The sequence below is a fragment of the Canis aureus genome, chromosome 5 (genome assembly GCF_053574225.1).
Source record: "Canis aureus isolate CA01 chromosome 5, VMU_Caureus_v.1.0, whole genome shotgun sequence".
NCBI classification, from domain to species: domain Eukaryota; kingdom Metazoa; phylum Chordata; class Mammalia; order Carnivora; family Canidae; genus Canis; species Canis aureus.
Window position 1 is genome coordinate 41,473,510 of NC_135615.1, and position 14,634 is coordinate 41,488,143.

Below are 14,634 nucleotides of genomic sequence, written 5' to 3' on the forward strand. Positions count from 1 at the left end.
CTGCGATCACGACTTGAGCCAAGGCACGTGCTTAACCTATTGAGCCACCCAGACGCCTCTCTCCTTTACCACGTTTAATAACCTTTTAAAAACATGAAAACCATTCTTAGCTCACAGGCCATCAAAAACAAGGTGCTGGGCCACATTTAGCCTCATGACTGTAGTTTGCAAAGATCCCTGGTATGTGATATCGTATTACTTTATATGTTAAGTAGTTAAGTTAAAAAATATGAAATAGTATTATATAGCATATAAATAGAATTTTAGGGATCCCTGGGTGGCGCAGCGGTTTAGCGGCTGCCTTTGGCCCAGGGCGCGATCCTGGAGACCCGGGATCAAGTCCCACGTCGGGCTTCCGGTGCATGGAGCCTGCTTCTCCCTCTGCCTATGTCTCTGCCCCTCTCTCTCTCTCTCTCTCTCTCTCTCTCTCTGTGTGTGTGTATGTGTGTGTGTGACTATCATAAATAAATAAAAATTTAAAAAATTTAAAAAATTTTAAAAAAATAGAATTTTATGTATTTTAAGGGTAAAATCAATGAGTCTGGAAAGAACTTTTTTTAAGAAAGAGTTCTTATATATATCTTTCATTTGACAGAGATCTGAGGATATTAAAGACCTTTATGAAGAATTCCCTCTAAGTATTTAATATTAAACTTTAGGTCAGAAGATGAAAGTTTTAAGTCCTAGAGCCTTGCTTGAGGGCACAGACAGGACAAGAGCTAAGGTACATTCCTTTGCCCCTGATTAAAGAGAGGTTTGTTGAGTTTCAACAGAAGAGTTACTTATACTAAATGTTGGGAATACTTGAACTGCCCTTAGGCATTTTCAAATAGTATGCATTAATCAACTACAAGATTTTTGAACTGTGGTAGTGTGTTTTAGCTACTGGACTCAATGATAGAAGGTGGAACTTTTTTTTCTTCTTCCTGATTAGATTATGAAAGTAATCATGCTTCTCAGGATGTGTTTGGCTGCAAGTAAAACATGAATAACTTGGGAAATGTGAACATTTATTTTCTTTCTTTTCAAGAAATCTACAAATAGGGAAATTTTACTTTTAATTCAGAAACTCAGACACACAACACCTTTTTATGTTTCTTCTGGTATTTTACTACTAGTACGTTGTTGGCTTTTGTTCTTAGGCCTGTTTCTTCATGGTGTGACACCAGGATGTCTGCATCAACCACAAATGTCGTGGCCTCTAAAAAAGAATATCCAAAGGCAAAAAAGAACACTATTTTCTTATGACATTTTAAAAAAAATTATGAGCTAACTTTCCTAGAAAGTATCCCTGCCTCTACCCTACCTCACCCCTGACATGTAGCACTCTCATTCAGCACATGTGCCCTCATGTGTCTTAGTCAGAATTGTCACTTACCCATTTATAAAGTAGTCTCTGTTGAGGAAATTGTTCCCATGATTGAATTAAATCAGTCATGGTTCCATAAGCCAATTGTCCAATCGTGAAAACCAAGGTCAGTTAGAATGGAAAGAGATTAAGTAGTTGTTGATTTAGACAACTAAGACAATGTGTTTTTCTTTTATGTTTTTACTTAAATTCCAGTTACTTAACATACAGTGTAATACTAGTTTTAAGTAATTCAACACTTCCATACCACCCAGTGGTAATCACCACAAGTGCCTACCTTTATTCCCATCACTGCTTCACCCATCCCCCACCTACCTCCCTTCTGGTAATTGTCTCTGTAGTTATGAGTCTGTCTCTTGGTTTACCTCACTTTTTTTTTCCTTTGCCCTTTTGTTTTGTTTCCCAAGTTCCACGTATGAGTAAAGTCATATGGTATTTGTCTTCCTCTGACTTATTTTGCTAACTAAGCACAGTACAGTACTCTGTAGTTCTATCCATGTCATTGCAAATGGCAAGATTTCATTCTTTTTTAAAGCTAAATAATATTTCTTTTCTCTCTTTGTGTGTATACACCACATCTTTATACATTCATCAGTAGATGGACACTTGGGCTGTTTCTATAATTTGGCTATTGTAAATAATGCTGCTATGGATGTCAGAGGCTATGTATCCCTTTGAATTAGTATTTTTGTATTCTTTGGTTAAATACCCAGTAGTGTGCTTGCTAGATCATAGGGTAATTCTCTTTTGTAGGGGCAGAGGTGTAGTTATATTTTTAACTTTGTGGGGGAACCTCCATACTTACTGCCCCAGTGTGCATTTCCTCCAGTAGTGCAAGAGGCTTCCTCTTTTACCACATCCTTGCCAATACCTGTTGTTTCTTGTATTGATTTTAGCCATTTTGACAGGTATAAAGTTACATTTCATTATAGTTTTGATGTGCATTTCCCTGATAAGTAATGGTGAGCATCTTTTTGTGTGTCTGTTGGCCATTTGGATGTCTCTTTGGAGAAAAGTCCGTTTATGTCTTTTGCCCATTTTTAAATTGGATTATTTGTTCTGGGGTGTGTGTGTGTATTAAATTTTATAAGTTCTTTATGTATTTTGGATGCTAACCCTTTATTGAATATGTCATTTGCAAATATCTTCAGGTTGCCTTTTAGCTATGTTGATTGTTTCCTTCGTTGTGCAGAGGCTTTTTATTTTGGTGTAGTCCCTGTAGGTTATATTTTTGCTGTTTTTTTCCTTGCCTTAGGAGACCTATCTAGAAAACATTGCTACAGCTGATATCAGAGAAATTGCTGCGTCTGCTCTCCTCCAGGATTTTTACGTTTTCAGGTCTCACATTTAGGTCTTTAATCCATTTTGAGTTTATTTATGGTTTTGGTGAAAGAGTGGTTTCGTTTCATTCTTTTGCAAAACAGTGTCTTCCGTGATTATTCATTGAAGAAAACTTGGAAAATATTCAGTTACAGAAAAAAGAAAATTTTAAGTACCTACGATTCTTTTGAAAGGAATTAGTTTTTATTTTCTTAAAAGTTACATGTGTACGTCATTTGAAGACTCAAATGAACTTAACATTCACAGAATTGTTAAACATTCTCCTACTCTATTTCTCACCATTTTATATTCTTCAAGGATGTCTACTTTTAAAATCTTTTAGCTGTTTTTTTTTTCTTCTTCTTCTTCTTCTTTTTTTTTTTAAGATTTTATTTATTTATTCATGAGAGACACTGGCAGAGGGAGAAGCAGGCTCCATGCAGGGAGCCGGACGTGGAACTTGATCCTGGGACTCCAGGATCACGCCCTGGATCGAAGGCAGGCGCTCAACCGCTGAGCCACCCAGGGATCCCCTATTTTTTTCATTTTTAAATAATAAGATTTTACTGTTACTTCTTGATTTTTTTTTTTTTTTAATTGTAAGCATTGTATATTGACAATCCTTTTGCTTTTTTAGCTCCCCAGTTTTTTGGCTTTGTTGTATTCTCTTTTCTTATGTATTTATGCCTTTACAAAATATCATTGCATACTCTGGATGCAATGTAGTCTGCAGCCAGAGAGCATTTTGAGTCTTAAGTGAGAAGTGTAGAAGTCAGTTTCAGTACCCTCAAAAATATGTATGATATTCATTGAAATTTTTGTGTTCTTACTGGCAAGAACCTCTAATTTGTCGGCTCCTTCATTCCTGGAACTTCATATAAGACAATGGATTACTTCTGCTGTAAATACTAAAGATTTCTCACATTTGGTTAGCTTTTCCTTATAGTTGTCTACATAGGGATTTTACTTTCTCCCATCTTCCACGTGTGTGGAAATGTATTTGAGAGTTTTACTGTATAAGAAAGTGATAACTTAATTGTTTGACAAGTAATGTGCCTTTGTGTTTGCCAGAACAGAAGTTACTCGTTCTCTGGATTTAACATTCAGAGAAAATTTTCTGAATAGCACTTTGTGTTTGCCCTTCTTTAGATTGTTTAAAAATTTTTTTAGTAATGGTAGCTTTTTGTGAACTACTGATATTTACTACGACTTGGCAGCTAGAGTGTTTCCACTCTAATATATATCTTACTGGATTTGGCGATTTTGAGTGGAATAATTTGTTATGCAGGACAGTCCTGTACATGTCAATACCTTTAGCACTCCTGTTAAATGCCAGAAAGTGCTCTTCAATCTTGTGACAACCCAACATGCCCCCAGAGTAATCTTACTGTCATTATATGTTTATATGTTAAGTATTTAGGGATCCCTGGGTGGCGCAGCGGTTTAGCGCCTGCCTTTGGCCCAGGGCACGATCCTGGAGACCCAGGATCGAATCCCACGTCGGGCTCCCGGTGCATGGAGCCTGCTTCTCCCTCTGCCTGTGTCTCTGCCTCTCTCTCTCTCTGTGTGTGACTATCATAAATAAAAAATTAAAAAAAAAATATGTTATATGTTAAGTATTTAACATTGGTTTTATAACCCTTTTTTTTACATTGGTTGTAAGAGTGAGATGATTAGATCAAAGGCATACATATTTAAAATTGGGGGACAGCTTGCCGAATAACCCTCCAGGAATGTTATACTAAACTTGTGACAGTGGATAAGAGCACATTTTTGCCTGTATCTTCAATAGCACTTGAGTTTTGTTTTTTCATATTTGCTAGTCAGGTGACTGATGAATGATGACTGACAGAATTGGCATTAGTTTCTGATCTGGGAAAATGGTTGGGCTAGATAAATTTCTGAGTAACTTGTGCCTTTTAGGTTCCAAGTACTTTTCTGGGTTACTGGATATAACTTCATTGATTTTCTCATATTCACATATATGTTGGTATATATTATTTTATTTGAATTACCTTATTATATTTTGAGGGGCAGCACACATGTACAAAGTGTAGAAGAAATGAAAGTATATGCAGTGAAAACTAAGGTTTCCTTCTATACCCAGTCACTTCGTTTCACTTGCCATTTATTGTTATCTGTTTCTTATGTATCTTCTCAAAGATAATCTTTCTGTATATATGTGTTATTTTGTCTCTAACACAAATGGTGGTATGATACACAGTACTCTTTTGTATGTGTACTTTTCATTTAATATGTATTAGAATGTTATTAGAGATTATGCTATTTTGGTACACTTGGTGTTGCCCTGTTCTTTTTAATGGCTGCATGGTATTTCATTGCATAGATGTACCACACTGGATTTAAATAGTCCTGTAGTGATGGACATCTAATTATTCCCTAGTATTTCATTATCTCATGCCATATTTTAGACATGTGTGTTAGATAATATATATAGGGGTATAGAAAAATTATGTATTTTAATAGCTGTGTGGTATTTTAGAGGCCAGATTTAAATTTGTTAAAGTACTTTTTAATAAAAAAATGAGGGGATCTCTGGGTGGCGCAGCGGTTTGGCGCCTGCCTTTGGCCCAGGGTGCAATCCTGGAGACCCGGGATCGAATCCCACGTCGGGCTCCCGGTGCATGGAGCCTGCTTCTCCCTCTGCCTGTGTCTTTGCCTCTTTCTCTCTCTCTGTGTGACTATCATAAAAAAATAAAATAAAATAAAATATTAAAAAAAATGAGTACATGCAAATGGTTAAAAATATGGTTAATAAGAAGTAAGGATCTTCCCTCTTCTTGATCTGTGTCCTCTTAAAAGGTAGTATTCTTAGATATCCTTATAGAAAAAATTATGAATATAAAAATCCATACACAAAGTCTCTAACTTAAAAAAATTTACTAAAGTGGGTTTATAAATACAGAGCTGCATTTCAGGCCTTGCTTCATTAACATAAATAGCTATTTGGTGTTTTCTTAAAATTATAAGGATAATACTCAAAGTATTTACTGGGGGGTCATCCCTGGGTGGCGCAGCGGTTTGGCGCCTGCCTTTGGCCCAGGGCGCGATCCTGGAGACCCGGGATTGAATCCCACGTCGGGCTCCCGGTGCATGGAGCCTGCTTCTCCCTCTGCCTGTGTCTCTGCCTCTCTCTCTCTCTCTCTGTGTGACTATCATAAATAAATAAAAATTTAAAAAAAAATAAAAAAAATATTTACTGGGGGATCCCTGGGTGGCTCAGCGGTTTTAACGCCTGCCTTCAGCCCAGGGTGTGATCCTGGGGTCCTGGGATTGAGTCCCACATGGGGCTCCCTGCATGGAGCCTGCTTCTCCCTCTCCCTCTCCCTCTCCCTCTCCCTCTCCCTCTCCCTCTGCCTGTGCCTCTGCCTCTCTCTCTCTCTCTCTCTCTCATGAATAGATAAATAAATAAAATATTTTTAAAAAATAAAGTATTTACTGAAGCAAATGATATATAACAGAAGCATATATAGTTTAATGATTTATTGAAGGTAACCTTCCATATTCCTACCTATTCAAGAAAAAGAATATTCACAGCTGCCCAAAAGTCCATTCTGCCCCTTTCCAGTCACTGTTTTCTCCTTAGAAAAGTGACCATTATCCTTACTTTATGATAATTACCTCCTTGCTTTTGTTACACAGTTGATCCTCCCTATTCATGGGTTTTGTATTTGCACATTAACCTATCTAGTAAAATTATTTGTAAGATCAAAAATTCGACGGTCAAGGTACTTCTGTGGTCATTTTCAGACTTTGGCAGAGCTGTGAAAATGAGTTCCTGATGCACGCGTTCACAGCTGAAATCAAATAAGGTGACACTCTGCCTTGTTTCATCTCTCATACTGTAAAAAGCTGTCCTTTTGCAGTCTATTTGATACCCCATTTTTCCTCATTTTTGTGTTTTTCATTGGTGATTTGACTATTTGAAATGCTTTCCCAAGTATAATTCTCAAGTGCTATGTCAAAAGTTCAAGAAGGCTATGATGTGCCTTATAGTAAAAATAGGTGTGTTATGTAAGCTTTTTCAGGCATGAGTGCTTTTGGCTATGAGTTTAATCTCAGTGAATCAACAGTATATTTTAAAAATAAGGTGTCTTTAAACATAAAAACAAGGTTTTGTATTGATTAGTTGAATGTTTTGACCAGAGGCTCATAGGAACCTGACCCTCTCTTTGCCTTAGGAACAGTGGTTTGGTATTTACTAATTCAGTGCTTGCAATCAGCTTCATGCAACTAGGGCAAATAGAATCAACTCTAGTTTTATCACCTAAATGTGCTTTCCTAAAGATGACAATATTATTATTCTGCCTATTTTAAACATTTATATGAATGGAACTACACAGTCTATATTCTTTTGTGGGTTTTTTTTTTCTTTAAAATTATGTTTGTAAGATTCTTTCATATCACCTGTAACAGTAGTTTTCCATTTTTATTCCTCTATAATTTTCAGTTGTGTAAATAAAACACAATTTATTCCTTAGTTCTCTTGTGGTGGATAAGTATTTGGGTATTTTCACTTTATGAACATTATTGATAGGAGTATTCTTTTAGATCTTTCAGTGTATATGTGTACAGAGTTTTGTTGGATATGTGTGGAAGTATTGAGTGAACTACATCAATTTCATTAATGTAGAGCCCTGTCAATAGTGTGTGAAAATTCTTGTCTTAGTATTATTAAAATATATCTTTATTCTAATCATTCATCTTGTTTATTGTTGTAGATTAGATTGTGGGAGTTATATATTCTTAATTTCTGACTGCATACAAATTAAATTTCTAATTCTTCCTTCAGTAATTTATGTGCAGTACATATTAATGCTCTAAAATTCCTTCTGGAGGACAGAACTGCTACCATCTTTGGAGGGCAACCCAGTAAATATAGGTTAAAAAATCTCCATCACTCTCTGTTTATAAAAACTGACAGATCTTTTTTAAAATTTCAAATAACAAAGTCTAAGGATCTAACATATTACATGGTGACTATAGTTGAAAACACTGTATTATATAATTGAAGTTTGCTAAGAGAGTAGAACTCAAATACTCTCACCAGAAAAAAGTTAAATAGGTGAGGTGAAGAATGTGTTGTTAATGAACTGGATAGGGAAAATCTTTCCACTCTGCATCTGTGTATCAGATCATCCTGTTTACACTTATCCTACAGTTATCCTACAGTTACAGATATCCTAGTTTTGTCAGTTTTACCTCAGTAATGCTGGAAAGAATTGAGATAATACTGAAGTGAATGAACAGTGAAAAGGTCTTTGTCTAATTGGGCTATGTACTATGTTAAAAGAATAAGGGCAAAAGATGTGTACTACACAAATTACCAGATTTTTCTCTGGATTTAATGAGATCTAATTGACATACAACATTGTATTAGTTTAAGGTATACAACATAATGCTTTGATATATGTACTTATAGTGAAATGATTACTAAAATAAGTGCAGTTAACATTTGTCACCTCACATAGAATTCTTTTTTTCCTTGTGATGAGATCTACTCTCTTAGCAACCAACTGATTTTTAAAAGATGGTAAATGTATATTTGAATGGAACCATTTTGATATATCAGTTTAGTGTGTCTCGTAAGTTAAAATACTTGGTGTCAGGTTATAAAGATGTAGCCCCCACAGGGATAGTAGAGTTTTTCCTTAGATCACAGACTGATATCTATGCAGATAGTACTTGACTGATGATGGATCTGGCTTAACATACATTCTAAACATGCAGTGATCTGAGTGTTCTTTGGAAACATTTGGCAAATGCTTACTGACACTTAACATTTTCCTAGAAAAACTAGAGTGAATCCCCCCCCCCCCCCCGTATTTAAAAGAACCTTTTCTATTGTATTTTTCAGGATTGAACCCAGAATTGGGAATATTCTGCAGTCTAGCATCATTGATAGAAAAGCTGTAGGAATGACTGAGCTTTCACTTTAATGAAACTTTGGGTCCCTATTCTTTTGTCTCTTTTGCTTTGTATTTAAAATATTTACTTTCTCTTAATGAAATTTCTTGGGAAAGAAGAAATTGGATGGTAGTGCCAAGAAATACATTTGAAACTGAGCACTTTTACCTTGAGTTAGGAGAGTAGGTGTTTTAACATTTGTTGAATGCATAGAATGGCTAAATACTTGTCCTTGTTGTATGGCATTTCAGAAGAGGAAATGGGAATAGTTTTTATCAACTATGGGTAAGGCTCTCTGAGATGCTGTGACATCATTAGGCATTTAAAAAAACTATACTTTTAGGTTTTCAGTTTATGTAAATTATCAAAGCTAAAGGCCACTAATCATGTTAAGATAATATTTGTTGTTTTCATCATGACTTTTGTAAGTGGAGTGGCAGTATAATTTATCATCTAAACCAAGACAAATTCTAAAGTTAACATGACATAAATACAAGTCATAGACTACCTGGGCAAAATAATACATGTGATTCTTTAATTAAAAGGGACTTCAGAGTTGCTGGGGTGGGGGGGGCAGAGGATGGGTTAATAGGCTGATGGGAATTAAGGAGGGCACGTGCTATAATGAGCACTGGGTGTTATATGCAATGGATGAATAACTGAACTATACATCTGAAACTAATGATACACTCTATGTTAACTAATTGAATTTAAGTAAGTTAAAAAGGTGGGGGAGGCTTTAGTTTTTATGGCTGTTACTGGAGATTGTGTATAGATCCACTTTAACATTTTCCTCCCCAAGTCATTACACTTTTTAAGTAGAATACAATTTGAATTCAGACTTCTGTGTTTTTCTAAAATCTATTCTAGACTGCAAACCAAGGGTCAAAATTCAAAGACCGTCGGCTACAAATATCATGGCACAAGGCCAAGGTGCCTTCTGTATCCACTGAGACTGAGGAAGAAGAAGTCAAGGAGGAGGTAAATTTAATGATTGAAAATAAATACTGAATTAGTTTCTCAGCTAGTATTTTTCTTAACATTAAATAAAATTCCTTTTAAAATATTCTTTCATAACATGCAGTAACTTAAGACTAGTTACAAGCTTACTAAAGAATCAGAATACTTGTAGACATAAAAAGCTCTTTGGGGAGGATATTTTCTGGCATAGGAGAGAATTCTTTTTTCTTTTTTTGCATTTATTTTGGCTTAATTTGAGCTCTAGAAATTTTTATTCTGGTGAGGACATGGATTACATGAATGAATTACATTTTAGCTGGTTGTTTTAGCTTTTGTTTATTCATGTTCCATAAGTAATAGATGTAGAGTTTCTTATTTTAATACCTTCTCTGTGCAGTTAATTAAAATGAGAATAAGGAAGTAGGACATAAAAGGGAAAAAATAGGAAAACCAAGAACTATAATAGAACCACTGAATGATGAAACTCTTAAAATACATGAAAAATAATTTTGCTTCTTTACTCCTTTTTTTTTTTTTTAAGATTTTATTTATTCATGAGAGAGACAGAGAGAGAGAGGCAGAGACACAGGCAGAGAGAGAAGCAGGCTCTGTGCAGGGAGCCTGATGTGGGACTCTTCCAGGCTCTCCAGGATCATGCTCTGGGCCAAAGGCGGCACTAAACTGCTGAGCCACCTGGGCTGCCCTTCACTCCTATTTCTAATTTGTTTATTTAAATGGGCACGTAGCGAACATTGTGAGTTTTCTTGATTCATTGTAATTTTGGCTTTAAAAAATGTTAAAAAGGGCAGCCCCGGTGGCTCAGTGGTTTAGCGCCGCCTTCAGCCCAGGGCATGATCCTGGAGACCGGGGATCAAGTCCCATGTCAGGCTCCCTGCATGGAGCTTGCTTCTCCCTCTCTCTCTCTCTGTCTGTCTCTCATGAATAAATAAAATTTTAAAAAATAAATAAAAGATGTTAGTATATAAGGATGGAAATTTTGGCATCATTGGGAAATTGGTATGTTCTCCATCATAGATAATTGGTTATTGAAAGAAAGGTTTAGGAACTTGATCATTTATTTTCCTTCTTTTTAAGTTAATGGAATAAAATGAATTTAAATGTATTTAATTTTATTAATAAACTGATTTTATCAAAAACATTTCATAGATTTTTTTCATTTTTCCTACTAAACATTCATATATTATTTTCTTTATTTTCCTGATGATATTAGAATGGAAATCTATTAAAACTAGTGAAATTAGCAAGAGGAGGAGAATATGTATATTAAAAAACTTTTATGGGTGTTTTTGTCCTGAAGGATACTATCTGAGTACATCACTTGTAAATTCAGCCTGGGTTTTGTATACTAATCTATTTGTCCTTTTTGCCTAATAACTTACCTTTCTTATACCACTAAGCAGATTTTACTCTCTCTTTCTTTAGGAAACAGAAACCTCAGATTTGTTTTTGCATGATGATGATGATGAAGATGAAGATGAATATGAATCTCGTTCATGGCGAAGATGAAATCTGATGCGAGCTGTATAATTTTTAGGAATATTGTTTAGAAGAACAACTTTTTAAAATTATTTAAAGAAGTCAATGAGCCAAAAATTTTTTTTATTTTTCTTTTCCACACAGTAGGTTTAAGGACAGCAAGTTTGCTATTTAAACACATCTCATAACTGTTCATGATATTAAAGCACCAAAGGCCTAGTGACTTTTACACAGTTGTGAAGATCCACAGGAATGATACGGATAATCTCTAGAGCCTTACTTTCCACACCACCTGTTTTGTTGCTATTGGTGTTGGATTATGATGTAAATGACAGGGTGTTCAGAAATTTTATTTTGGATTATAATCTGCTGATAAAATTTCATTAAATGTCAAAATCGCCTGGAATCTCTTAACTCTCAGCTATTATGAATGGGTCCGCCAGACAGAAGGAGATGTTTGTAATTAAAATACCCTTTTGCTTTCAAGACTTGTCTTGGAAGAAGAAAGTAAATTTATTTTAATTTTTTTTACAGTGGAGGAGCCCAGTTTGTATTCAATCTAAATTTTTGATGGGGGGTGGGGTGTTTATGTGCAGTACAAGGACTATTTTAGTGTAAATCATAACAAACTCTGTATTCTTAAATTCTATAAGGCAATGGTAGCTAGCTCCATGGTGTTTCCATTCTGTCATTATATTAACTGTCCTGGACTTAATGCTACTGATCCTTAGTTTGCTTTGAAATTAGTGAGTATTGGTTCAGTTGGTCCTCTTTAAAAATATTTTCAATGTAAAAGGCTTTCACCTCTTGCCCCTTCTTCTTGTCCCCACTTACTCCTGCCTTTTTATTAATAGCCCCAACTTACCCACTGCTGAGATAAAGGATTCTTTTGGCCCTCCAAAAGTCAGTCCCCAATAAAAAGTTTAAACCAGCACCTTGATAAATAAGTGATGTTTTGATGAGAATAATGGAAGGTTTGCGGGGAAGAGAGAGTCACCAGCTTTTCTTTTTTCTTTTTGACGCTTCAGTTTAGTTAATAGTTATATAAAAAGGGTTAAAAAGTGTCTGAAATTCTTTTCCTAAATTTAAACCATGATGGTGAGGTGACTGGGGATAGGGTGGGAGTGGGGTTGGGTGGGGTAGGGGAATGGGGATGGGATGCTAGTAATAAATGGGAGTCATAACTTGACTTTGATCAGATGACTTTATATTTTCATAATTTTGTAGCTTGTTGCTATCCATAAACATATGCATCCTTCAATAGGCAGTTTCCTTCACTGTGTGCATTTTTACTGTACACTGTATAGAGTAGAGTATCTGTTAAGTAAAATATATATGTAAATTTATGTCCTTGTGTTCTGAATGTTAGATGGAAAAGCAGAGGAGCAACACTACACTGTATTGACCCCTGGGAAAATAAAATGATTAATGTACATAGGATGTCACTTTTTCAAGGATATACACATCTATGTTTTTATATATGTGTGGTGTGAAAATTTGAAACTTCCTGTTGGCTTCAGAAGGTTCTTGGTGATCACTATGTCAAGGATTTTGTTTCCTGAGGTAAAGGCTGTTTCTCAAAATAGAAACTGTTCGCTAAGAAACCTAAAACCATCAGGACTCTAGATTTACTTAGCTGTAAGAAGTTAAATCCCACGTTCTGATTATCTTTTTTCTCTTCCACTTATTTTCCTGGAATGATGTATCAAACCAGGATCATTTTTAAGTTCATGTAATTCTCCCTTCACAATAATAAGGACTTCCTTTTTCTAGGTTATTATTATATTTCTGATAACACTGAAGCTAAAATAAGCTCATAAAAGAAGGAAAACCTTACAAGGGGGTACCTAGAATAAGCAATCTTGCTCCTTCCTCCATCATCTCTAATGAAATTTTGATGTCTGTGGCTCAGTCGGTATATATTTTGAAAGATTCATTGTGGTGAATATTTTGAGTCCTGACAGTTTAAACGTGATAGAGGGAACAAAGGATTTATATATTTTTTGTACAAAGTTTTTTCTTAAACTGTATAATTTTGTAAATAATTTGTTTGGTTTTTTTGTGTACTAAAACTACCAGCGTATAGATTTCAATAAGAATTGTTGTATTTTTGTATTTGGAAACTGAAAATTACAGTAAATTAATGGAGCTGTAAGAGAAAATTTTCAGTAGACAGTTCAGAATGAGATTCCTTTTCATATGATTTTTTAACTTCAAAATTGACATCATATTACTCTCCTTATAGAGAGAGAGAGGAAGATTTATTTGACTTTTTAGTTACTGGGGGAGAGAGGATGAAAGAAAAGGGTGTTCAAGGAAAGAATAGACAGACACTGTTTCCAGGAAGATTGAGGCCCTTTCTATAAAATACAGTTTTCAATACACCTTAAAATTGGACTAAAATAATTTTAAAATGTCCTAAGATTTCTATAACATGTTTGATTCTCCAAAGTGAATTCCAAAAAGAGGTTAAATATAATACTAGAAAATTTGGTTAAGGTTAGCATAAAACTGTTGAATGTATATAATTTTTTTCCTTTAGGATTTTTTTACCCCCACCCTCAAATCCCCAAGCTTTAGAATTTCTCTTTAAAGGGAGTAACTACCATGACTTATTTTCCTGGCATCTTCCCTTAGAGAAATAACATACTCCTTCTGAGGCAAATTTTGTTCTTTTTAATGAGTATGACATCTAAGAAGCTGATGAGCAATAACAGCCACCGGTCCGGTCTGGCTACTAGCTTAGTCTGGTTGGCTAGTGGATTGCTACCCAGGCTTAATAAGGTAACTCTAGGGAATGCAGTTTCCTTCACTTTCTTCATGTTTATCGGGAAGACATTGTTACCAGCTAAGATGGTAAATTGGGAAACAGTCTTGTTAAGGTAGGTCCGTGGTGATGGATCATTATTTCAAAAAGAAGAAAAAAATCATGTGAAAAGGAATAGTGGTTCCTCTTGATGTATAGTATGCCTGTATTATAGTTTTTACAAAATTGTGAACTTGTGTAATAGTATAATAGGAGATATTGTTGAATTTCTAACTGTTTATACATTTAAATTCATATCTGTAATGTTTGTTTTACCGATTACAATCTGAATTTCTAAGAAGCATGTTGACTTTTGCAATAAAGATGCAATATGGAATGGTTCACAATTGGAAAAAAAAAAAAAGAAAAAAGATAAAAGTATTACAAATTTAAAATTGGAAAATTTATGAACCATTCCAAAAATTCTAACAATCACCAAAAGAGCTGTAATTCTGGCTTGTTCTGGAAAGAAAGAAAATGTGTGTGTATGCTTGTTTGTATGTGAGAATGAGTGAGCAGTGGATATGATGCCTGTGTGCTCCTGTTGGGTTTCACGTACATGAGAGAATGCACTCAATGTGAATTTGGGTACCAAAGTCTTGGCTATTCAAAATTCAATGAATTCAGGAAGATGTAATGAACAAGGCGGTCTTAAAAATGAATGAGAAAGGTATTGAAGCGTTAGCTGTAAGTAACCTTGGATAGCCATATTTTGTACGTGGATGGGTCTTGGTGTCCCAAATACAAAAGCACA

The 14,634-nt window shown here is 35.1% G+C and overlaps 1 protein-coding gene across 4 annotated transcripts in view; it reads left to right on the plus strand.

The window, feature by feature from the left end:
- RBM27 (RNA binding motif protein 27) overlaps positions 1-14,321 on the plus strand; it is a 74,646-nt gene extending 60,325 nt beyond the window's left edge. For all 4 annotated transcript variants that reach the window (XM_077897717.1, XM_077897718.1, XM_077897720.1 and 1 more), the window contains 2 exons: positions 9,488-9,598; positions 11,021-14,321. In XM_077897717.1, coding sequence (XP_077753843.1) covers positions 9,488-9,598; positions 11,021-11,104 — 195 coding nt within the window. In that variant the 3' untranslated portion in view covers positions 11,105-14,321. The remainder of the gene's footprint in view (positions 1-9,487; positions 9,599-11,020) is intronic.
- The last annotated feature ends 313 nt before the right edge of the window (positions 14,322-14,634 follow it).